The 25449-nt window shown below is 38.7% G+C and overlaps 1 protein-coding gene across 1 annotated transcript; it reads left to right on the top strand.

Annotated features, from left to right (window-relative positions):
• The first annotated feature begins 137 nt into the window (after positions 1–137).
• TMEM67 (transmembrane protein 67) lies at positions 138–25011 on the top strand. Its single transcript, XM_065751826.1, has 26 exons — positions 138–329; positions 879–967; positions 5595–5664; positions 5782–5856; positions 6903–6965; positions 7876–8030; positions 8143–8251; positions 10353–10439; positions 11165–11230; positions 11623–11779; positions 12163–12286; positions 13286–13391; positions 14883–14939; positions 15027–15125; positions 15332–15430; positions 15789–15875; positions 16523–16622; positions 16724–16863; positions 18534–18674; positions 19163–19243; positions 20284–20400; positions 21516–21632; positions 21716–21820; positions 22180–22282; positions 24148–24290; positions 24626–25011. The coding sequence occupies exons 1-26, from the start codon at positions 138–140 to the stop codon at positions 24704–24706; spliced, it is 2763 nt and encodes a 920-aa protein (XP_065607898.1). The 3' UTR covers positions 24707–25011.
• The last annotated feature ends 438 nt before the right edge of the window (positions 25012–25449 follow it).

Genomic DNA, 25449 nt, shown 5'->3' with positions numbered 1-25449 from the left:
AACGCTCCGCGCAGGAGCCCAAGTGCGCCTGCGCGACCCTCTCCCCAGCCCTTGAAGCCCCGCAACTTCTTCCGCTTCTTCCGTAACCCTCGTTTCCGTAGCCGCCGCCGTGTGCGCATGTGTGTGAGCCCGTAGTCATGGCGACCGCCGCCGCGCTGCTGCTGCCGCCGCTACTGCTGCTCTGGGTGCCGCCGCCCGCCCGCGGCTTCTCGCTGCCGCTGCAGCGTCCCGGAGACTGCGGGGATGCGCGCTACTTTGACATCTCGCAGTTGTCCTGCGGGTCCTGCGGGCCGAACCAGAAGCGGAGCGCCGGCGGTGAGCGGGCTGCGGTGGGGAGGGAAGGAACTGAAGCGCGGAGCGGCTTGGGCTGGGTGGGACCTTAAAGCCCGCGCATTCCCAGCCCCGTGCTTAAGTGTTAAAAATAGCTTCAAAACTGCTTCTATGTTTTGAAGGACTTCTGCAGGTAAACGCGTTTTATTTTTAAGACTGACGGCGTATTCAAAGGATAAAAGCTGTATTCAGATATATAATGCAGGTGGTGATGTAGAGAGAGAGGGTTGAGAGTGGCACTGCGGCATTATTAAACCAACTGATAGAGCTGGAGGAAAAAAAATAAACACAAAAGTTTTCTGTGTTCCTCCTCAGCCCCCTCGTGTATCACTCAACCCAGTAATATTCTCCCCAAACTTTTCCCTATGAACATTAGCATGAACATTTTTTAAAAAGACAAGGTAATTTTCATATACATCTTACTTCTGTGTTTTGTGTGTGTATCTGAAAAATTACATGAATTCCTTGGAGAAAAAAAATCACAATTGTCCTTAGTGTTCTGTGAAAAATCGATTTTACATAGATTAAAGGTTTGTTTTTGTTTCCAGGTAGTTCATGTGTATGCCTGCCAGGATATAGGATGGTTTCTAATAATGGTGGGTCCTCTGTTATTTGTGAAAAATGCCCAGAAAATATGGTGAGTACTGAACTTTTCATACTTTGCCATAATACTAACACTAAATTTCCATCTGACTGCAAGTTGTTTTTCATTTAAAATGATTTTGAAAAATAGTCTTTAATTGGGAAGTTTTGACTTTAAAACCATGTTGATTCCTAGGAATAGTTTTCTCTTTAGAATGATTTATTATTTTGGAGGTATCTTTTCAATAAAAATTTGACTCCAATGTCAAAGTGCGTTTTAAAAGTTTAATCTCCTTCCAGTGCTGTTGTGTTCTGTCTCACATTGTGTTACACTCATGCAAAAATCAACCACTGTTCTATAGAATGCTGAAGAAGTATTGCAGCTCGTAAGTATCTTATTTATATAAATTCTGTTATAGATTATAATATTCAAGCTGTATCTTCCTACTCCTTCATATTTTACCTTGAAATGAGCTACTGCTTTTACATTACTGTAATTGTACCTGCATACCTTTGTAGTTTGCTGAGTTCTTTCTGTCTTGGCAAATTAAAGTATTTAATTTAGTGTCATATTCAAAGCATGGAGCTGGAGGCACCAGCCTTAACTATCTTAACTATCTTTCTCCCTCTATGGTAAATAGAGAAGCAATATTTCTCCAGGGGAAAACAGAGTCTTCTAGAATGACACCAAGCTGAGTGGTGCAGTTGACACACTAGAGGGAAGGGATGCCGTCCAGAGGGACCTGGATAGGCTTGAGAGGTGGGCCCATGCCAACCTCATGAAATTCAACAAGGCCAAGTGCAAGGTCCTGCACCTGAGTCAGGGCAATACCAAGCACAGATACAGATTGAGCGTAGAATGACTCAAGAGCCCTCAGGAAATGGATGATTTAGGAGTGTTGTTTGATGTGTGCTTGCAGCCCAGAAGGCCAACTGTATCCTGGGTTGCATCAAGAAAATGTTACCAGCAGGTCAAGGGAGGTGATTTTGCCCCTTAACTTTGCTCTCATGAGACCCCACCTCGAGTACTGTGTACTGTTCTGAAGCCCATCACAAGAAGGACATGGAACTGTAGGAGCAGGTCCAGAGGAGGTCCACGAAGATCAGAGGGCTGGAGCACCTCCTCTACAGTGACAGGCTGAGAGAGTTGGGGCTCTTCAGCCTGGAGAAGACGTCAGGGGGACCTTATAGCGGCCTTCCAGTACATGAAGGGGGACTACAGGAAAGCTGGAGAGGGATTTTTTATGAATGCATTTAGTGACAGGACAAGGGGAAGTGGCTTTAAGCCAGAAGAGGGTAGATTTAGGCTAGATATTAGGAAGGAATTCTTTACCATGAGTTTGGTGAAACACTGGCACAGGTTGCCCAGCAAGGCTGTGGATGCTCCCACCCTGGATGCATTCAAGGCCAGGCTGGAAGGGGCTGTGACAACCTGGTGGGGAGGTGTCCCTGCCTACAGCAGGGGATTGGAACTGGATGATCTTAAGGGTCTCTTCCAACCCAAACTGTTCTATGATTCTGTGATTCTGGAATACTTTCCTTCCAATAGCTGTAGAACAACTTAAGAAACGAGCTTAATTACATAAGTTTAGCAGCTAACTGGGTAATGAAAGTAATTTTCCTCTTCTTGTCTTGTTTAGCTACACAAAGTCCTTGGCAAATATCAGTATTTTGGTCGTTCTGCTTCTAACAGTGGTAATCTTCTTTGATCCCACAGCAGTGGAGAAGGGAATAACATCTGTATCATACGAGGATGGACGAGGATGGTCATTTATCTTCTCTTCCCCCATTGTTTTTGATCTGTGGTGCCATTACTCCATAATGTAACAGAATCATACATGTGAACTGTTCAGATCCGTGTGTGCAGCTATTAGAACTGATCAACTCTAAGACTTGTCCATTTCCATTATTTCTGTATGTGTAAATATGCCTTAATGCATTGGTATGGTAATTGCCTTTATATGAACGTACACATATATTTATATTTTAGCATAAAAACTCCGTATCTTATTTTAAACCTAGCACTTTCAGTGAGCTGTTGTCTTCACTACAGGTGTTAACTAATGTTTCTGAAAAAATTAAAAACATTTTTTTAGTCTATCTCTGCACAGGAATTATGTCCTTGTGTCTGAATACATTTTCTAGCAAATAACATCTGGGCCAGTTGTTCTTCACAGGTATTTGATGGTTTTTGTGTTTTTTTTTTTTAAATGTTAATAGCTTTACATTTAATTTTAGAGTGGAGTTACTCAAGATGGATGGAATTGTATTACTTGCCCTAAGGGCATAACTTCAGAAGGAAAATGTAAATGTCTCAATAATGAAATATTAGGTAAGAAATATATGCAAGTTATGTGATATTATTGCTTGTTTTTTTAGTTCTATTAAATAAAAATGTAACATGTTTGCATTTGTAAGGCAACAGTTTAACATTGCTACTGATCTCAAACTTCATTCCTTAAAGAGAGCAAGTAAATCTGTATCATTGTTCCTTTCATTGTACATGAAAGCTAATGTGCAAGAGGTGTAGAAAAAACTACTGCTATGCTACATCACTTTCTTGAAGCTGATTGGCACATGGAAATAGGTGGTGAAACAGGGAAGAAAACCAATTTCAGTATAGACTTTAAAAAAAAAAAGCACATAGATGTTTCGGAGAATATAATGCATAGATACTTTGCAGTACAGGAATTACAGATGAAATGGAGTAGAAAGATTTCCCATGTGTCTGTAATGCTTTGATTTAATATTTACTAATGTCCAGTTTGGTTTACTTTCTTGCATAGTATAACAGAGAGTCAGCCTTTTCCAGGTGACCAGTTTTAATTTTTGTAGGAATCTCTAAGATTACATGGAATGTACAAATTAGCAAGAGCAATGTCGAGTCTTGCACCTAGGGAGGAATAACCGCATGCAGTGGTACAGGTTGGGGGTGACCTCCTGGAGAGGAGCTTTGCGGAGAGGGACCTGGGTGTCCTGGTGGATGACAGGTTGGCCATGAGCCCGCACTGTGCCCTGATCGCCAAGAAGGCCAAAGGGATCCTGGGGTGCATTAAAAAGAGCGTGGCCAGCAGGTCAAGGGAGGTGATCCTCTGCCTCTACTCTGCCCTGGTGAGGCTTCACCTGGAGTACTGTGTCCAGTTCTAGGTTCTTAGGTACAAAAAAGGGATCTCCTAGAGAGTCCAGTGGAAGGCCACAAAGATGATAAAGGGTGTGGAACACCTCCCTTATGAGGAAATGCTGAGAAATCTGGGTCTGTTCAGCCTTGAGAAAAGAGGACTCGGAGGGGATCTGATCCACGTCTGTAAATATTTAAGGAGCGGGAGGCAAAGGGACGAGGCTGGACTCTGCTCAGCACTGTGTGGGGATAGGACGAGGGGAAATGGCCACAAACTGAAGCATAGGAAGTTCTGCACAAATGTGTGTGGGAACTCCTTCCCAGTGCAGTGACGGAGCAGTGGCACAGCTGCACAGAGAGGTGGTGGAGTCTCCTTCTCTGGAGACGTTCCAGACCCGCCTGGACGCCTACCTGTGCAACCTGGGCTAGGGAGCTGCTTTGGCAGGGGGTTGGACTCCATGATCTCTGGAGGTCCCTTCCAACCCCTACAGTTCTGTGATTCTGTGGAAAAAAAAAAAATGTATTCTGAGCCTTTTTGAAGTGGCTGCACATGAAATATTTAATTTCTCATTCCTACTATGGTGCATGTGTACCATATGAACAGCATGCAAAAATACATACATATAGACATAAATGTATATGAATATGCATTTATAGTTGATATGTCATGCAAGTTATGCTTTTGATTTGAGGGAGATAAAACCTTTGCATTTATTTCAGAGCTCTGCATAGACACTTTCATTATCAGTACTTTTCTTAAGCTGCATGACATACTGTGCATCATGCATCCCTTTTGGGAGGACGGTTGGACTGGATGATTTTGTAGGGTTTTTTTTTTTTTGCTGTTTCCAACTTTGTGATTCTATGATTCTATGATTTCATGCTGTTATATCACAGCCACTTTTCTTTTCAACCCAGTGGAAAGAAGTACTGATGGCATTTTGCTCAATGAAGCGTTGTGCGTACTTTGTAATGGAAGTGCACCGTCGTTCTCCGCTTCAGATGCATTAGGAAGTAGGTACGTCTTCTTCCTTTTGTACTGATTCATTTGGAAGTGTCATATTCTATTTAAATAGAATATTTTTGAGATAAGGTCTGTATCCAGGGTATATTAAAATTTCTGGATAATATAAATGTTTTCTTTTACTTCTACTGTATACTTCCTTAAGTTTAGTGATAGTTTTAAAAGCAGTGAGCTGGAATATCTCAAGCCAATATCAATCTTATGTATTGTGTACAACAAAATCCTTAGCTGACCAGTGTTGTTCTTTCGGGACTTTTTTGTGTTTTGCTTTTCTTTTTTTCAGTTGTGCATCAGTGTGACTACAAGCAGGCTGTGAACTAGAAGCACTGTTTTGATAATTATATTATTTCTTTGCTTCTTCACTGACAGCAATAACAAACTGATAATGAGTTTTGGATTTCAGTTTGAATTGTTGAAGGTGTTCACAGTGTATTAGGCCTTACATCTTTAAAAGTCATGCTACATAATCAGCTTTAAACAAATACTTTACCTCATACTTAACTGCGTTTTAAGTGTTTTCTTCACTTTTGCAATCCGTAGGTGTGTAAGATGTGAACAGACATTCATCAGTGTAAGCAAGTCCTGTGACTGTAGCAGCCCAAATCTTTTAGTAAGTAGAGGAATGCTTATGGCTGAAATCTTCACAAGGTAGATGGTGTTCAGAAAAAGGAGAAGGTGTGTTGAAAAATAGAAACGTTTCTGCTTTTAAATTTCCTTTATTTTTCAGACTGGAGGTTTATGTTTTGGTGCTGGTGAAAGCTTACCTCCAAAGGGAATCGCAACTGTTCGGTTTGGACAGGTAGTAAGTATTCAGAAGCATTTTCAAGCTGTATCCAGTAAGTCTTTCAGATGCTCTTCCTAAAAACAAAGGTGATGGCTTGCTGTCTAATCGCAGTGATTATGAGGTAATTTGCATCAGCATAGAGGGTGGAATGCTCCTGTAGATCTGGTAAGCACTGCTGTACTGGAGTAGACTTAAGAATGTCTTGGAAACTGAAAAGGGGAAGTAATTTTCCTGAGTTTGGTAACAGAACAAGTTGTATGCAGTCTGTTATATTTACTTTATGTGGACTTCTTTGGTGGTGTGCAGCAAAGGGAACAAGGGTCAACAGGCAGAAACTTAAGCACAGGAAGTTCCATACTAACACAAGAACCTCTTTACTGTGATAGTAACAGAGCACTGCATCAGGTTCCTCAGAGAGCTTGTGGAGCCTCTTTCTTTGGAAATATTCAAGACCCATCTTGTTGGGAAGATTTCTGCTACAAAAGGCTTGCTCAGTTATCTCAAAAAGAGACAGGAGTCTTTAACTTTATTTACTTGAATAAAGGGAGACTTAACTGGGGGCATTTCTGGGTAGGATCTCTCAATTCATCAGAAGCTGCAGCCTCTCTTTACTACTGTACCCCGACGCTGTAGTGAGCTCTCCTCCTTTCCTCATTGGCTAAAGGTGCTCAGGGTTCACATTCTTCTCAGGTCGCCCGCCATGTGCCCATCCCCTCATTAGACACCCCTCTTCGTTTCCTGTGTTCATACAGTCTTTGTAATCTGGATTCAGTTTGCTGTTTTGCCCAACTAGAGCTGTCTTTGTGTCCTGTCAGGCAAGCAAGATGTACAAGCAGCTGTTAAGCTAGCACCTCCTGCCATATAGCTGCAAGATGAATTTGTTCAAATAGTTCTTCTCAACTTTCATTCATCAGTCTTTCTTTTCAAGCTGGTTTGATTTAGACATTTCCAAAGGTCAGAAAGCTCTTATTTTTTATAAGTAGCATCTTTTAGTTGGCAGTTTCTCAGGCTGTTGAGTGTTAATTGTTCTGAAAAAAGACAGTGAAGCGATTCCTTACTTACAGGGTGTGACGCTGACATCAGCTTGGTTTCTGAAGAACCTTCAAGCCTCAGCCTCTGCCTGCTGGGTGAGTTTTGTTAATGTTTGCTTTTTTACACGGAACAAATACTCTGCATAAAAGCTCCTCAAACACTGGGACTTCACTTTGTAGAAGCTGGCTTGCTTGTTTTAAATAACCTTATTTTGAGAAGACAGTAGTTAAAGATATTAGATATATATACAGAATGCTTAGAAAGACTGCAAAGCACTAATCAATGGTAATGCAAGTCCCTGTGGCTGAAATCTTCACAAGGTAGATGGTGTTAAAGAAGTCCTGCAATAGTCAGTTTTCTCTTGACTGTACTGGGGAAGGGACCACTCAAAAATTGGCAGCTGGTCTTTCTGTCTCAAACAGCTTTCAGTTATAATTCTGTTTTGTGATGGAGGATAACCATAGAACCTTCCTTTTTATTTTTGTTTTCATTTATGTATGCAAGTGTTATTTATATTGCCCTGGGTGGCAGTAACCACAAAGAGTGGCTGCAGCAACGGAATCATGCACAGTTGTGAAGGAGATAATCCTTTCTCATTTTTACCAGCTCTTACTACACACCTTTTCTGTATTCCTTTTCTCTCAACCACACTTCAACTTCTCATGTCCCACATTTTCTCCCTGTTTCACACTCACAGCTCTGAGATGTATCCTCCTCCTTATTCCCTTCATTCTCACCAACTGAATCTGTTCTCATCACTTAGGCAAGTTTATCCTGTACCTCCTTCAGCATGCTGAGCTCTTCCGAGGTGCTGCCTGAATGTTAGCGCAGCTGCTGATCTGACTCGCCAGGGCATTAGAGGACATAGGTGTTGACAGAACAAAATCACTTTCAAGTGAAAATGAGGGTTTAGGGCTGACTAAAGATAACAAATTTTGTGTCTCACCAAAAGCAGGAGTTCACAGATATTTTTTTTTTCTGTGTTCCTGTATTTCTCCACTGCAGTTGTACTCTAATCTAACAGCATGCCAAGCTCTTGGAAATATGTGTGTGATGAATATGAACTCACTGAGTTCTTCGAGTACCGATGCGTGCAGTTTATTTCAATATATTTATGCCAATACAGCAAGGCTAGGCATTGTACATTCGATAGCATTCTGGTAAGTTACCTTTTCCATTACATTCTCTCTTGAATTGTGTTATGGACTTTATTATTCTAAGCGTTCCTTGATTTGAAATTTGTTTCTTTAGAGAAAATGTAATTTTTTTCAGGAGGCACAATCTGCCATGGCTGTATTATGGCGATCAACCAGGATTAGCATCTCAAGTGCTTGAGACAAATCATCTCCCTACAGTCTTCAGTTTTAAAGGAAAAAGTGAGGTAAGTGATAGGTAATAGACATGGGGAAGTGGACGTTAGGAAGAGGATGTCATCACATAAAAAGTTTTTATTTTGTGGCAGATACAAGTCCACTAAAGATGATTTTTAGGCAGCTGGTGTAACAAAACTCAGTGGGAGATTGTATGGAAGAAGAAAGCGATATTTATGTTAAAAAATCTGCAGGAAAATATATTAACTCAGACTCGCACACATTTCTGTTACTCATACTCTGATACATTCATGAGGCAAAGATAAGCTTACCTAAGTGATCTGACCAGGGCTGATTGTGTGTGTCACAGGAAACAAGCCAAATATTAAGTCCTCATTATGTCCTCAGGATTATTCTGGATTGGCGATGATAAACTAGAATTTAGGCAGATCTTTTATACCCTTCTAAAGTTAACAGCAGTTTAGGCATTGTCCTTCACTTCTAAATATTCTTGACTTCAGTTTCTGTAAGTCTTAACCAAAGCTGTTGGATGTGTTTTTCCCTTACTTGAAATACATATATCCTTACAGCTTTGTCAGTTTTCCTCAGGAGCTCATTGGAAAAGTAAGGGTGTATGTGATGTGCTGTAACTTCACTGCTGTACTCCTGGTGTCAGGGTGCAGGGTTTTTACTGACAAGTTGTCTGGTCTGTGATTTCATCTCAGCCCACTCCTCAGTTGCAGGGATGGGAACTATATTGATGTTCCCATTGGTGTTACATACTATTTAGCCCCTTCCTTCTCTTGTTTCTGGCACTTATGGACATGTTTCTATTCATATGTCAATTATATCAATGTTCATTCTTGTGTTACAAATCTGAGCAAGCTGAGTTATATCCAAAATGGATTAAATCTATCATTCCAGCCCAGAATTTTTTTCTATGGATAAGTAATTGGTGTTTTGTTTTATAAAGTCGTTCTAAAGTTAGTAAAACTGGAATAGTTCATGCAGATTAAGTAGATCACGGAGAATGAATAGTTCTAGTGGGAACCTGACTTGTTTATACTGCTGTATTCACCTTTTCTTCCAGTTGACTCAAAAATAAACCGTCTTTTCAGCCAAGCTGGGTTGTGTTTTGCATTAAGCATTGCAGTGCTGCAGTTTAACTTCTGCTGTAACAACTAAAGAGCTCATTATTCAAAACAGTGCTGGCCGAGGCTGCTGTATGTTAGAAATCTGCTTGGATTTCAGATTTATGTAGAGCACATCTACATCTACCTGCATAGTCATACACTTAATGTGAATGGATTCTTCCAGTCCTACTAGCTCTAACAACAGAGGCCTATAAAATAAAATACTGTTTGTATATCTGTGGGAAATGGAAATAGGGGTTGGAGTGGTGTATGAAATCCCTTTCAGCGAAACAGAAAAACTGAGCTGTTTTGTCACTGTTAATCATCTTGCTTTTGTTAGTTTTGCCTTTATGCTGCAGCACTGAGACAAACATAGGAGGACACAGGCCTCTCAGCCGAAATCAAGAAATAAGAGTCACGTTCTTTTTCAATACGTTTAAACAAGTGTTTTTTACAGCCAGTTAAGGCTGCCAGCCTTTAAATGAGGTTAGGGAGTGCGCCCCTTGTGGTTGCACGGGTGTATTGTTTGCAGCTGAGCTCCCAGGCCTGGCCAAGCCCCTTCAGTGCTCCATCTCTGCTTCATGCCGTCACCCAAGTTCTCATACACCAAGAAAGCTTAGTGTAATCACCACCGAATACAAAAATAGTCGGATAAGCATAGATCTGCTACAAGTGCTGCACTGGTATGGTCATGTAGCTTTTAGGTTGTAGGTAATCTGTGTTGACTGTGAATTTGAGTTGAGCAATTGCCTGTTTTATCTACAATGATGTGTATGCATTTAAGATGAACTGAGATGTTCTCTTGGAAGCTTCCAGTTTGAGAACAAAAATATAACAAGCAAAAAGTGAGGCTTTAAAAAAATAGAAAATTATGTATAAAAACAGGAAAAAAAGTAAAATGACAAAACTAAAAATATAAAGTCTGAGGGTAAAAAATAAATCGTTATGCTGAAAGTTTTAGGGAATCACAGAACAATGAGGCAGTGGTCCCTAAAGTGATTTTTTGTTTTGTTGTCTATTTTTTGTTTTTTATCCTCAGGATGTGAAGCTGCAGTTCATTGCAGCCTCGTACGACGCAGCAGGAAACTTTCTTAAATGGCAAAGTTTGGAAGGAGGCCTCTTACAGGTAGGCTGCATTTAGTTGCCCTTTTCTCTTTTGATGGTGCAGTGTTCTGATTGCCTTTAGCCAAAGCCTTGAAACAAAAGGAAACAAAAGCCAAGTGTTTCTTTGCTACAGAAGTGACAGTTCATAAGATAAATATGGTTAGATTAGGGAAAATAACCCTTGATTGAGACTTAAGATGGTCTCTCCAAAGTAGAGAATGTAGAGAACCAGTGGTCTCTTTTTTCCATTCCATGTTATCCATGTGCATATTTTTTGTTAGCCTGCTTTTTCTTGATGAGGAAAATAAATGCATTGGCTCTCAGCTCATTTTATAGGATACTGTTTGAGTTGCTGTTTTCTCACATTTTGGGGATGCCAAGCAAACTGATGGTTACGTCACTGTCAGGAGATGTAGGAAGTCTGATCTACTCCCTCATTTGCTTTTTGTTCTCTTTTGAGATTTTTTTGTTTGTTTATTTTTTTAACATACAAAACACACTGTCTCCTTGGCTCTGTTATAAGTGCAATAATAAGTTAGAATAAATTCAAACAGCACTTTTAAGAACGCCTACATTAGAACAATGAATATTGTTTACTCTTTAAAATCAGTCCATCTTTAAAATAGAACAAAATAAAACTCAGTGTCTGTTTCGTGAGCCTGATGAGTATGTAAACTGCTTGGGGTACCTGTGAATTTTTAATCCCAGAAAACTGAAGTAGACTGATTATCATTTTGTTTTGTTTAGCTTTGTCCTGATACCCAGACTAAACTGAATGCAGCTTATGTATTTGGAACAACTTACGAGCAAAGTGTAAGTAAGAGAGAAAATGCTTTTCTGAATGTTTGAGTTAAACTGCTTTAAGTGTCATCAGTAACTCAGAGGTAAATAGTCCCAGTTCCCTCAGCCTTTCCTCACAGGAGAGGTGTTCCAGTCCCTAGATCACCTTCATGGCCTTCACTGGGCTGTACCAAGTAGCAGTATATCTCGCTTAGTTATTCTGGTAAACTGCAATCATTTTAAGAGCTCTGCATCAAATCATTAGGACTTCATAACTGCTTGTAAAGAGCTGGAATCCCTTGTCTTGTGCAAAGGATATAGGTCCAATTTCACAGTAATTTTATCAGGGAGGAATCCACAACTTGAGAAAGTCATTAAATGGCGGAAGTCACCTTTGTGTTCTAATGTGGCTTTTTTTCTCACAGTGCAAAATTTCTGTTTCCAAGATTTTGCTGGATTTCTCTCATCCAATCTTTTATGACCTATTCTTTGAATATAATGATGACAATGGACAGCGATATCTTTGGGCTGTGCCAGTTTTAAATCTGAATCTTCAGTACAGTGAGATGTATGTGAACAAAGGTAAGAACATCACAGTAACAATTCTCTGACTGTAAATAATCTGAGTAACTCAAAATACCATGACTTTGTATTGATTACAGTCACTGTTTTTAAAAATACCTTCATCCACTGTAGGTTTTTTTTGTTTTTTTTTTTTGTAGTTTATCATTTTTATAGGTAAGTTCTGATGGTGTTACCATCAACCAGATTCTGGTTGAATATGCTGGACTAATCAATGATATGCACAAAACAGTTATCTGGTGTTATTATTTGTTTGCATTTAAAATACACAGTTTTCAGTCTCGAATACAAGAGGGCATATTGTTTCTAATCAATATCATTCTGTTCACGCGTTGAATTACTTTCTTAGTCTCTTACGAGACCGTCACTTTTTTTTTCCAAAGGCAGCAGTATGAACAGCTGGCTTTTGACTCGTCGATTCTTCTTGGTGGATACACTAAGTGGAAGAGAAAATGACTTGGGCAAACTACCAAGGATAATCAGAGTTGCTAGCAAAATAACAATAAGGTGATGAAATACATATGATACAGAGCCTTGTGCAGTCTGCATTTGATGGTGTCTTAAATGCAAGCTCTTTTGATATGTTGTTCTTGTATGTCCCATGCTGTTTTCCCCATTGATTTTTTGAAAATAGCAAGAGTTTCTGTAGGTTATTCTCCTGAGTGAGTGAGAATACCTAACGCTGATCTGTGGGGTTTAAAGTCACTTCTCACTTAAGATGCATCAGGCTATGTGTGCATAATGCAAGTTAACAGGCATTCACTCATCTCCTGATATCAAGTGTCATCAAAACTCCTCTGTTGCTTTTTGAAGTGTGTATTGCTGTGTATGCAAGGGTGCTCCCATCCTCCGTATTCTTTCTGCGGTGTTCTTACGAGCTCTGGTCTATAAGTGTTGTCAGACAGTTCAGAGTGGTCCTGTAGCCATTCAGCTGAAACACTGCCTTTTAGGGTCATCGCTGCTTGCTAATCTGAAGTGGAATCTGTTTTGAAAGAACATTTTCTTTACATAACAGATTTCTCTGAGATCACTGTCCAAACAAAATTAACATGTCCTTATTTTCTGAAAAACATTACTAGTTTACGCAGGAGACCTTAGCAGAACAGCACTGTTCCCCTTGTCCCCCCACTCCAAAACAGAACAACAGTAATTCTAAGTAAATACAGAATAGTTTGTTCTCTAATGCTTTGAGAAAGGTCACCTTTTGGAACTGACTCCAGTTGCATTGTGATGGGAATAATATGTAAAGATTGATTCAAGCATCATCTTACAAATAAATGCCCTTGCCCAGCTTTTCCTTTTGTCTATTTGTGTATGTGCCTGTCAGGGTGCTTTTAAGATGTGAATTGCCAAAACTGAAATGCAGATTGTATTGAGTCTGCAGTGCAGATTGTATTGATTGTGTTTTTATTTAGCGTTTTCTTGTTAGTACAAGTTTCAATCAGTACCTTCCAATTCCAAATCCATTTACTACACTTAAGTAGCTTTCTATTTGTATTTCTGCAGTATTCGTCTGGTATCCCATACTCGGAAAGGAACCATCTACCCACCTCTTATTACTGTTGCTTACACAGACGTGCTTGTCCAAGACCCTGATACCCAGAGTGTGATGGTGAGACCCCCCTGCTAGCTTAATTGATCTGATTTGTTAATTGTGCTTTAGTTCTGTTGGAATTCTGCTTGATTGAACATGTTGGGAGGGTTGTAAAAAGCTAAGCAGTCTATATAGTTCACCTCAGTTCTGAAGTCGCAAGCTCTCATCAAAACAGAGCTTTAAGACAAAGCAATTAAAAGTCTTTTCCTTCACTGGCACAGCTGCCCAGAGAGGTGGTGGAGTCTCCTTCTCTGGAGACGTTCCAGACCCGCCTGGACGCCTACCTGTGCAACCTGGGCTAGGGAGCTGCTTTGGCAGGGGGTTGGACTCCATGATCTCTGGAGGTCCCTTCCAACCCCTACAGTTCTGTGATTCTGTGATCTGTCTTGAGTCCTTTTTAAATCAAGATATGTAGAATTTTACAGTCGGGTGCGTAATGGCATTAGACTCCAGTGCAAAGGAAATACTGAAAGTATATATAATTTATGAGTGCACTAAAAGCAACAATTGATGCAAGAAACTGAATACTTTTTTTTTTAATAAGTGCATTAAGAGGAAATTGTTATGACACAGTTCTGATCACCTGTGTTTTAAGTTAAAATATTGATAATGCATATAATACATCCTTTATTGTTTTGTCTGCTTATGTTTATAATTTGCAACAGATCTCTAAGAATTAAAGTAAAATAATCCAAAAATCTGTAGCCAGGGCAACTAGTGCCGTGCTTGCTTGTTAGATCGCACTGCTTAAATAAATGAAAATACTGAATTTAATGTAACACAATAATCATTCTGCCACAAATAAATGCTAATAATGTTTTCTGCTCATCAACATTCCTCAGCAGTTCATGTATCCAATTCAGATAGGCGTTCAGCTGGAAGTTCCTGGTACTGGACTCACTCCTTGCATTACATATTAGCTGCATGAAAGGAAAGAGGGAATGGGGAATTAGAGAAGAATAGAAAAACAAAAGCCAGACTTCTTTGTTTAACCACAGATTTAGGTCTTAGAATAGGTAAATAGCTATAGAGAGCAATTAGTGGCTGCTTAGCAGTTTTTATTTCATTCACGTTGGAAAAAAATGGATCTGAGCTATGTAGGAGCTCACTTACTGGTTTCGTATGTTGATGTAGTTAGATTGAATTTTCTTTTAATCAACTCTGGTAAAAGGGAAAGTATCAAACCTGTGGTGCCTACTTTCAGATGGAAAAAATGCATGCAGAGTTGAAAGGATTACATTCAGGTGCAGCTGTTAACCCAGAGGTTGTAGGGGTTCATCTCCAGTGTTACCATTAGTAAAGGCAGCACTAGAAGCTGGAAGAGCACGTGCTAGTACTACACTTGGTACTGTAGCACATCAGGTGAGCATGTGTTCAGAAAAAGATTTACGTTGCACCTGGATTGTAACCCTATCAAGTAACAAGTATGAAAACCACCACTGCTTACAATGGTTATAGCATTTAACAATTTCTATCAATATTTACTTTTTTTTGTATCTTAATATTTAGGTTTCCTTCTCTGTCCGCTATGAGATGAGTCAGTCGGAGGCTCGGATTCAGACCGATGTAAGTTATATTGCCATTTAATTCCTCCACATAATGATTTGCTTTGTCTTTCTAAAAATATCTCCAAATACTTTTCATTTATTGCAGATCACACTGGGTGTGTTGGGTGGGCTTGCAGTGTTATGGTCCCTTCTCAGGACTGCAGGCTGGAAGAGGCGTACGGGCAGCTCTGTGATTGACTTACAGGTATAAAGGGCTGGGAAACCAGGCAGGGACGTTTTCCTCTATTTAAAGAGACCTTTGGTGTCATTCCCTGTGATATAATTGTTCTGTTTCTTATGGGGACTGGAATAATTTCTAGCCTTGCTGTTAAGCTTAATGTTTTGTACAGCATACATGAATGTCACTTAACTATTTCTACAGATCTGTACTGTGTGCTTTTATAATTGCAGACAGTTTTGAAGTTCTTACTGTTTTACGCTGGAGATCTTGCCAACGTTTTCTTTATCATCACAGTGGGCACAGGGATTTACTGGCTTGTGTTCTTCAAAGTAAGTGTTTTCCCAGATCTTGGTGTTATATGCATAGCTATTAATGTGGCATTCATTTTTACACAAGAATTCATTTTCTTTTTCCCTTTTTTTTTTGCCTTTCTGATCAGACTATTGAGGCAAGTTTATATGTGATATTCTACTTTGTGTGCTTAAATTTTTGAGATCACTTGTTTCTTTTCCTTAGATTGCATTGTGCTTGCAGTCTGCTTAATAGTCAGTTAAAATATTTTATGAATTTGAATCAATTGCGTGTTAAATATTGATCTTTTTCTGCCAGAGGCATTCAGTCTTAAGCCCTTCATGTATTGTTACGTATTTCCTCCTGTTCTGTTTCAGTGTTGGTTCTTAATTGCAGGCTCAGCAGTTCGTCTCTGTCCTTTTACCACTCCCAACTCAGGAAAAAGCTTTTGTTACATACATAGCATGTGCTTTTAGTTTAAAGGTGAGTATTTTTTCCTCATATATTAAAAGAATTTTAACATACACATCTATATTTTCAGAAGGCTTGAACGGTACATTTTATTTGTGCATAAAGAACAATTATTCTAAAAATTTTCTTTTCCATAGAAATTCATTTTATGAAGTCTTTATGGGAAAGCAAATGCCTAAAGAATCTAAGGAAAGTGATTATTTCAAAGATAAAAGTTAAGGAAACCCAAATTAATTAGCAGCATATCCAGAAAGCCAATGCTTTCTTTTAATGCAGAACAACTGCGGTCAGTTCTTGATTAAAAATGAGTATAACTCAGATTAAAATCATTCTCCTCAAACATTCATTTAGAATTCAGAGGTCAGTATTCTGTCTCTGTAGTACATAGAAGCATTTATTTATTTATTTTGAATTCTGGATGTAATATTGAATCAGAATTCATAGTACTGGTTAATATGTGATGCTGGGTTGATTTCTTGGGATTTATTATTTTGCTGTATTTTACTAATTTATCACATGAATTACTGTTCTTCCAAGTTTTTAATTAAAATATGTTTACATATCACAACTTAGTAAGGAAGTTGCAGTTTCAAGTGTAGTAAAGTGTATTGCTTTTTATGAGTTCTAGTTCTCCCTTCTCCTTTTTATTTCTTTTTCAGGCTGTGCAATTCTTGCAGTTATTGGTTTCACAGCTTACTGTAGATATTTTCTTTATTGACTGGGAGAGACCTAAGGGCAGAGTTCTTAAAGCAGTTGAAGGTAACTCCAACTATACTTGTTAATATATATCAAAATTTAACCAAACTTATATTGATCCAAAATATTACATTCTGGAGCTTTAAGGTGTGTTTTCTTTTTAGGTGAAGGTGATGTAAAAAGTGCTGCTGCACCTGTGAGCATATGGAGAACATATTTTATAGCCAATGAATGGAATGAAATTCAGACAGTGAGGAAGATAAATCCTCTCTTTCAAGTGCTTGCAGTTCTTTTTTTCCTGGAGGTATTACTGCTACAAATATTTATTTATTTATTTTTCACATCAAAAAATGTATCTGCATTGTAATTCTTGCAGTCTCTGTGGATGACTCTGTTTAATCTTCTTAGGCAGCTTTTATTACTAGTAGGGAAAAACTATTTGTTTACATTTTAGTTGATAATTCCTGCTGTGAATATGCTCTGGAAAAGTCCCTTCCTTGACAGTGACAGTGGAGGAAGTTGTGAAAGATACCTGAATAAAATGGTGTTTGTGAAAACCTCCAGTAATTCTAACCAATTTCATTGCTGTGCAGATGTTTGAAATGTTGTTTCTCTAGAAGGAAAACGCAATAGACAGAGCTATCAGCTGCTATCAGGAGAAAGCTACATTCATCAAAAATTGGCTTCTGCAGTTATTAGTTTTGGTAAAGTTACCATTCAGTCCTCATTCATCACAGTTACAAGCTGTGTGGTATTAGTAAAGAAGCCTGGAAAAGTATTGGAGGAAGTTGCAAAGCAAAGCACAGAATAAGGAGTCTCTTTTGTCTTAGGCCTCGTGGCTGGCACCTAAGCAGCCTCTGGCCAGCACTGGTCACCATTGCAGTGGTGACTGTATAGGCAGTGAGGGTGAGGTTGGCAGCCTCACTAAGGGGCAAGGCTGAGAAGGAGTTCAGTTCTCTCTCAGCAATCCATATGGAGCTGTATTTTGGATCTGTGGCTGCAACCGTGTTGATAATAGAAGGGTGTTGTAGCTGTTGCTTAGGAGAGTTTGCACAGTGTCTCCCTCGTGGCCTCCTGGCAAGCAGGGAAAGGGACACAACTTCCCAAGAAACTGGAAAAGGATACAATCTAAATAAGTGACCCATAATGACCAAAGGGACCAGATTGCATCACACACAACAAACCAACCCTGAGGGGGATACGTTTTTCTGCTTAGGGAAGCACTTGTGGGCATTGATCTATTTGTGGGAGGTATTTAGTCACTGCTTTTTTATTGGTTGCTTTGATTGTTTGGGATTCTGGGGTTGTTGTTTCCTTTTTCCTTTTCTTTGCTTATTAGATTATCTCCATCTTGACCCACAAGTTGTATTATTTTGTTCACCCTTTTCTCTGTCCCATCCTGCTGTGGCAGGGGCTATCCCACCACAGATCCCACCATTGTAGTTTTGCTTCTGAATGATTTTCACAAATCTTTTTCTGTGTGTTTCAGTACCTGATTTTTCTCTCATTGTTTTGACTTGGGAACTTTTTTCAGGTTGTTTATTTCAAATAGGTTCAGTTATAAAGACAGTGAGGGAAAACATACTTCTGTTCAAAAAAACCACCTCAGCTCTACATTTGTAGGAGTAGAAAGCTAGAATTTGGCAGGAATAAGATCTCTCTGTGGTCTAGCAGTAGAATCTTCTAGACTTTTTGAGGAAAAATCAGTGTTGATTTGTCATGAGATTTAGAAGTGTATGTTTATCTATGTTCGTAAATATTTATATATCAACACATCATGTTTTTAATTGTTTCTCAGTAATAATACTGGTTCCCACCTCTGATGAGCATGCTGCTATTCCCAGTGCTTTTCTTATTCTTTTTTTCTTTTAATCTTTTTTTATCTTCTGGTTCCTGTTACGAGGAAAATGACAGGGCCCTAACTAATGCTATGGGCTACCTCCTGTTTTTATGTTAACCTTCTTATCTCTGCAGGTGGTGGGATTTTCAAACCTGGCTTTAATGGATTCTTCTTCCAGTCTTACAAGGAGCAGTGAGAGTTACGTAGCACCATGGAGCCGTGTTTTGAGGTTCGGTGTGTCTGCTGCGCTGTGGTTGGCCATTGCCTTCCTGCAGGTATGTAAAGCACACGGCATACAGAATGATGAGGTTTTTGTGCTGGTTCTTGGGAAGTAAAATATATCCCTAGGCCATCCCAGTGCTAATAACACTGCTTACTGTAGCACTGAGTATTTTTTTTTCCTCTTCTTCTTTCCTCTTCTTTACTGTGGTACATTAGAAGGTAAATCTCCTAACTGTGAGAGACCTTGCTGTCTTTATTGCAGTTTTAACTGTGTCAAAGGGAAGAATTTACTCGTTTTTTTTGTTATTGTAAGCAAATTTAGAGCATCTCCCAAGTTTGAAATGAAAGGCAAGTTATTGCTGCAACCTTACTTTGTAGAGGAAGGATGTCAGCCCCATGTCACAGATCCTGATGCAGTGATAACCACTGCAGAAGTCTGTAATTTATGGATGCTAAACTTTGAAGTTAATTGCTTTACAATTCAGAAAATGAAGTAAAATCTGCTGAAATAATGACATGAAATATGGTTGATTTATTTCAGATTATATTTTTTGCTGTGTTTTATGAAAGATTTGTTGAAGATAAGCTAAGCCAGTTTGTCGATTTGTGTTGTGTGAGCAACGTAAGTATTTCTTTGACTCATTTGTATGGGGACAGTTTTGACTGGAATAATATGCAAGATCCTTTCAAGAACATTAAGTAATATTTCTTCATGTAATTAATTTGTTCAGAGATGACTAGCTAACAACCAGAAGTGGTGATTTTATTTTTTTACCTCAGTTCACTGGTGTAACCTACAAGATGATTTCACTTAAGTTTTAATTCAAAAAAGATTTTAGAATCATTCATATCAATATGTACTTCTAGAAATGATTTTTACATCCTTGTTTGAAAGAGTATCAGTTACAGTGCTCTCAAAGAATTTAAGAGTAGAAAATGGTGACAGAAATCTGGCACAGAGTCATTTTTCGTCACTTTTCTAGTTTTGCAGTTTAGTACTTTTCTCTTCTAGACACAACCGTATTGGTTTATGTTCCATTTTGTTGTCTTCTTGTTCTTCCTCAAAAGTTGCTGACTGTCCTGCTTGAATAGCTGTCACGTTCTCAAACACTTTCATGTATATCTGAACTACTTCAATTAGTTTAAATGTGAGTTTTGAGGCCTTGTACTACAAGAAGTCTGAGAACTCACTGAATTAAATCATTTGGCCAGAAATTTAAGAAAATATAGGTACTAACTTGTTGTATCCAGCCTTGTTTTTTTCCTTTCCCATGAAAATACCATGTAGTACATGGGTTGCATAGGGAGTTCATTTTGTGATATGAGTATTAGATCATACTATCTGTTGCATACCATCTCCTAGAAACTCAGCTGAAATCGCACATATGTTCTACGTATCACAGAATCAGAAGAAAAGTTTATGTCTTTGTTTTAAATGTTTGGCTCTGTGATCCTTGCTGTTCATACACTAAACTTGAAGCAGTTATGTATCCCTAACTTAACACAGATGAATAAGTAAGCAGGTTACTAAATATTTTCCTGCCATGTATATTTTGATATGTACATACTTTGTGTTCAGGAAGAGCTGGTCTTGCTGATCTCCACTGTGAAGAAATAGTACCACCTAACGAAAGCATTCTTCTCTTCCTGCACTTCTTATAGATTTCAGTGTTCCTGTTGTCACACAGCTGCTTTGGTTATTACATCCATGGCCGCTCAGTGCACGGGCATGCAGACACCAATATGGAAGAGATGAATATGAACCTAAAGAGAGAAGCAGTAAGTAAAAGGAGTAAAGCTTTATGCCTACTCTAATTATTTTCTTAAATTAATTAATAAATATATGTATACTTTTAAAACTTTCAATTACAGATCTAGTTTTCTGCATTGTGTTGCACTGAGTTAAGATACTTGTAGACTCACAGCTGATATCTTTTAAATAAGTGACTTGACATTTTTTTAATTAGCTCTTCTTTTTTTCTTCTTCACTCTCTCTCTTCTTTCCATTCTTTAGATTTCTAATATATAAAATTTATTTTTTTTCTAACAAATTTATTTTTCTTTCTGTGCATTTATACACCATCTTTTTTTATATTGAAAATATCCAAAAAACGGATCATCTGCTCTTCTAATAAATTTTATACCATCTTTTCTTCCTCTGGTGACATAAACTATCCTTTACAAACAGTTCATTTTGATGAACTTATTAATTATTTTGTCAAGTTTCTCATTTGTTGTAACTTTGCAGCAAATATGCAATATATCTTATATGGCAGGAACACAATGCACTGAATTTCACATCATCTTACATCGTTGTGTGGGTAAATAGGAAGGAGGTACCTTAGGCAAAGGATATGTCTATTTCAGCACTGACAAAAAAAAGCTAAGCGTGTGAAAGCATTCAGACATGGAAATGTAGAGGAATCCTTTATGTATCATTTTTGTGTATTCCTTTATGTTCTTTTCCAAGTCACTGTCTTTAACATAATGCTGGGAGAAGGAGGCAATTTTTTCAATGAATTTTCAGCATTCTTGGTTTTTCTGAGATCTATAATGTATGACCTGAGAAAGGCATAAGCAAAAGCAGGAGAAATAGAGAATAAATGATAAACGCAGAACAAAAGGCTTCAGAATAAACATTAAAAGATGTTTTAGAAGGTAATGAATAGAACACAGGTAAAAAGAGGGATATGACTTTGTGACAGCAGGGGTCAGGATTTCATGTCCTAAAAAACTCTTGCTGTAATAGCATTGAGGGTGCAGTGAATTCAAATTTCTAGAGGTATCATGTACTATGTACGTGAAAGAGGAGGAATTAAAAACCTCTGACCTTTTTTTGGGGGGGGCTGTGTATGACATGAGTAATGCTAATTTACAGTTATTTTAATTTGTAGGAAAACCTATGCAGTCAGAGAGGTTTGCTCCCCAACACAGATGGCCAGATGTTTCAGATCTCCATTTCAAGAAAAATGAGACTGCAGTATGATAGGATCCATGAAACCCTGACACGAGTAAGTGAGGCATGTTTATTCTGTAAATGTTATTTTAAATATGTGTTTTCTTCCACTAAAGCCGTGGTCATGTTGTATTTCAGAGACGTGGCCCTGCTAGGTTTTTGGACTCATCTGCAAATAGTTTTGAACAAAGCACGAGGGCATACAACACCATGAACAGATTCCTCGCTTCTTTTATTGATCACGTATGTATACTGATGTCAATATGTTAAGAAAGATTACAATAAGTACAGACTAACAACTGTAGATCTGCGTGCCTGTGGTTTCTGTTTAAGCATATGTCCATAAGGATTTGTTGTTAAAGATTTTGTGGGAACTGAAACAGTGGTTCTTTCAAATAAAGCACTGGAGTGCTGTGCAACAATGCAGCCTGCTCTTCAAAAGGACAAATCCTTATTTGTTACGTGTTTGTTTTTATCTTGGAGTAGACCAATGCTTTCTTCATTCATAGGGGTCTGAGTGGCTGTACTCCACTTTGGGGAAAAAAAAAAAGCATTTTCTTTGAGGTCATGAAACACAAGTTGCACCTTTCTTTGTCTTATAGGTACACAAAGAGATGGATTATATTGTTAAAGATAAGTTGCTGCTCGAGCGGATTCTAGGCATGGAGTTCATGGAACCAATAGAGAAAAGTATTTTCTACAATGGTAAAAGGATTTGGCTTTTGTACTTTTATAACTACGTATGTTTCGGTGTAGATTTACTTCCCAGGAATTCCAGCTGAAACTGGACTTCATAGCAAGAGGGGCTTTAAAACGAGAGATGGTGAGGGAAGTATCTAAGAGGTGTTCTCTAGGTTAGCAAAATGCTACTTGCTGTTTGTGACTTACTCGCAGTGTTTGTCTCCTTTAGGCAGAAGGGATGCTGTGCACAGACGTGTTTGTGAAGCACTCCCTTGAGCTCGTTCTCTGGATCTGATACCCACTAATATCCGCAGTATTGGAAGTAGTTCAGCACAATGTTTTTGTAGAGAACTAATTTCCTGTGAAACAACTAAAAGAGCAGAAAGGCAATTTCTCTAAAGAGAATATTGATCACAGTGGGGATGTTTTAGTGAAATAATTGATTATATTATACCACATGTTTTTGGAGACTCTACTGAACTCAGTTCGGACTCCTATTTGACCCCATACCAGAACCACAGCTGTCACATTAGTGAAAACTAAGTATTGACTAGTGATAGGGCCTTGAGTCCCTTACATACTTGATTCTCCAGTCTCACTGTTCAGAAACTTCAAACCTTATCAGAACCATAACCCAATCCACTGTTGTAAACAGAATGACCGTTACACATCCTAAATACAATAGCAATATACTCTCTATATAATCCTTCTATAATAGCAATCCCCAGTTAGATTATTGAGCGGTGCGAAACTTCTGCTCTCTGACACCAAGACTGCAAAATCTGCACCTCTCATTTGAATCACAAACCTTGCCCTATCATCAGGAATATAGCACGTGCTTTCTAACCAGATAGGAGCTGTGGCTGTAGCCTGGTGGGTTTGCTCAGTCTGGCTATCTGAGGTGCACATAATTCATCAAGGACTGGTTTCTCCTGGCCTGTTACCATGAAGCACTATCTTTACTAATGATGTTACAAGATTAACTCTCAGCAGCCTCTGTCTGTGATTCCCCCCCATGCAGTCATTCCAAAACCCTGTTCTCGTCCTCAGCCATCAGCATTGTTGGGTATGTGATGTTTGCATTGAATGTATGTCCAATGAGATGCTTCTAAACCAGGCAGCATTCAGCTTTTTGTCTTTTGACTGCCACTGTTTCAGAGGTCGTGCAAGCACTGAAATGAACGCTTTGCTTGATGGGTTAGACTGCAGTAGTCTCCACAAGTTTAGATTCAAGTCAGGATTTCATAAAAGCAGAATGTTTGCAATGTGTAATGACAGTGTGCCAATAAAACTTCCATTGGACATGTTTATAAGAAAGCAGAGAGACAGGAGCACTTTCTGTACTTGCTTAAATGTTCTCTTTTAAGAGTGGCACTGGTTCTGAAGTGGAGTGAATAAGTAACCTAATTTAGCTACGGAAAATGGTATTTTAAGCTTGAAAGGCCCACTGTTTGGGAAACTGATCACTAAGTGAATGAAGATAACGTTAAGCTCTGAAGCTCCTTTTAGGTGAGATCTAAGCACGTGTTTCATTATTTTGTTGAACCAAACAAAATAATAAGTGTTGGGCCAGGCACTTGCTAAAAATGTCAGTGACAAGGAATTTTGCCTGTTTCCCATTCAAAGCAGCCCTTCTTAAGCGACTTGACTGAGATTTCTGGAGCGAATGAAGTTGTCATATGTATTTCCTTCTGTGAGTATTAAATCCTTTTATAAGAGGAAATGTTTGCATTATCTTGCCTAAGTGAGAAGCCTTGACCAGCTCCCCCGACAGCCTCTTGCTATAACCTTCCTTTTTCTAACTTGCTTCCTCTGTGTAAACTGCTGAACCTCACAGACCTGCACTTCACAGTAAAAATCCTCCTTCAAAACTCATTGTCTTTCTGTAGATGAAGGACACTCTTTCAGTGAAGTTCTCTATTATGGCAATGAGACGACGCTGCTCATCTTCGATATCCTGTTTTTCTCCATTGTGGATCTGGCTTCCCAGAGTTTTGTTTTAGCAGCTATTCTAACGTATTTGCAACAAGAGGTAAACTTTATTAGTGTTAAAAAGTTGGGGCTGTGTGAGAGCTTAGAGCATTCAGTAATTAAACCCTGTGCGAAGGGTAAATACATGTCACGGACAGAGAGATGACAGACAGCTTTCAATAGAAAACACAAATAACAGTTAAGATTAATTGCAATTAATTTTATTGTATTTCAGGGTGGGAAAATATGGGAAAAGTTTTGAAATCACTAAGGGCAGTTAAAGACCTAATCCCCTCACTTAATTTCAGTATAGTGCGGAGTTATGCTGTTAGATATCGAAGCATGCTGTTGGAAGTACTCGTTCTTTAATACATTTTTTTTCTTAAATGCCATTAGATTTTTAGGTTTATTCGCAATACAGTTGGGCAGAAGAATTTGACGTCTAAAACCTTGGTGGATGAAAGATTTCTCATTTAATTAACAAGACTGCAGAATTGGAGAACTTAATGGTGGGAACTGTGTCCTGGACCGAAGCATCTCAGACCTACAGATCAATTGTGGTGCCCTTTTCAATAATGCTGGAATGGTTTTGAAATGTACCAGTTTGATACTGACTGGCATTGCTTTTTATTTTGGGTGTATTTACAGATGTTTTTGAAGTTGTGAACACAGAACTGTAAGTCTTTAAAAGAAAAGCTACATGAAAAGAAGGCAGGAGTAGCCATAATTTTGTTATTATCAGGAGAAGATAAACCATGTGATGGCTTTTCCTACGACACGGAGCACTGACTGTGAGGCAGCAACTTGAGCATTGTGGTTGGCAGTTTGCTTGTCAACTCTTAGGTTTTCTTCAATCTTTTTTTTCTTTCCCTTCAATCTTTTTTTTGCTTTCTTTTTTTCTGTTTTGCCTATTTGTTTTGAGGTATGATGTTCAACAGCCAAACTGCTGTTCTGAATTGGGTAAACATTTCAAGAGGTCTGTTCAAAATCACAGTGATTCCTGCTTGAAATTTTGACTGTTCTTTGTTGTGTATGATATGATTTTGTCTCCTCTCTTGAAGTTTATCCTATCCTTGTTTTTCTTGGGTGTAAACTATGTGTCAAAAGTTTCCTTGTGTTTGAGATGCATTACAGCGATGCAGAACAACAGTCTGAGCGTAATTACACAGAGATGTGTGTAGATATTCTGGGTTTGGTCTTCTCTCACCTGATGCCCAGGG

The sequence above is a fragment of the Cyrtonyx montezumae genome, unplaced genomic scaffold (assembly GCF_038088225.1).
Source record: "Cyrtonyx montezumae isolate F1298 unplaced genomic scaffold, pur_monq_1.0 scaffold_8, whole genome shotgun sequence".
In the NCBI taxonomy this organism is placed as follows: domain Eukaryota; kingdom Metazoa; phylum Chordata; class Aves; order Galliformes; family Odontophoridae; genus Cyrtonyx; species Cyrtonyx montezumae.
The sequence above is the reverse complement of the archived record's forward strand: the minus strand, read 5'-3'. Positions and strand labels throughout refer to the sequence as shown.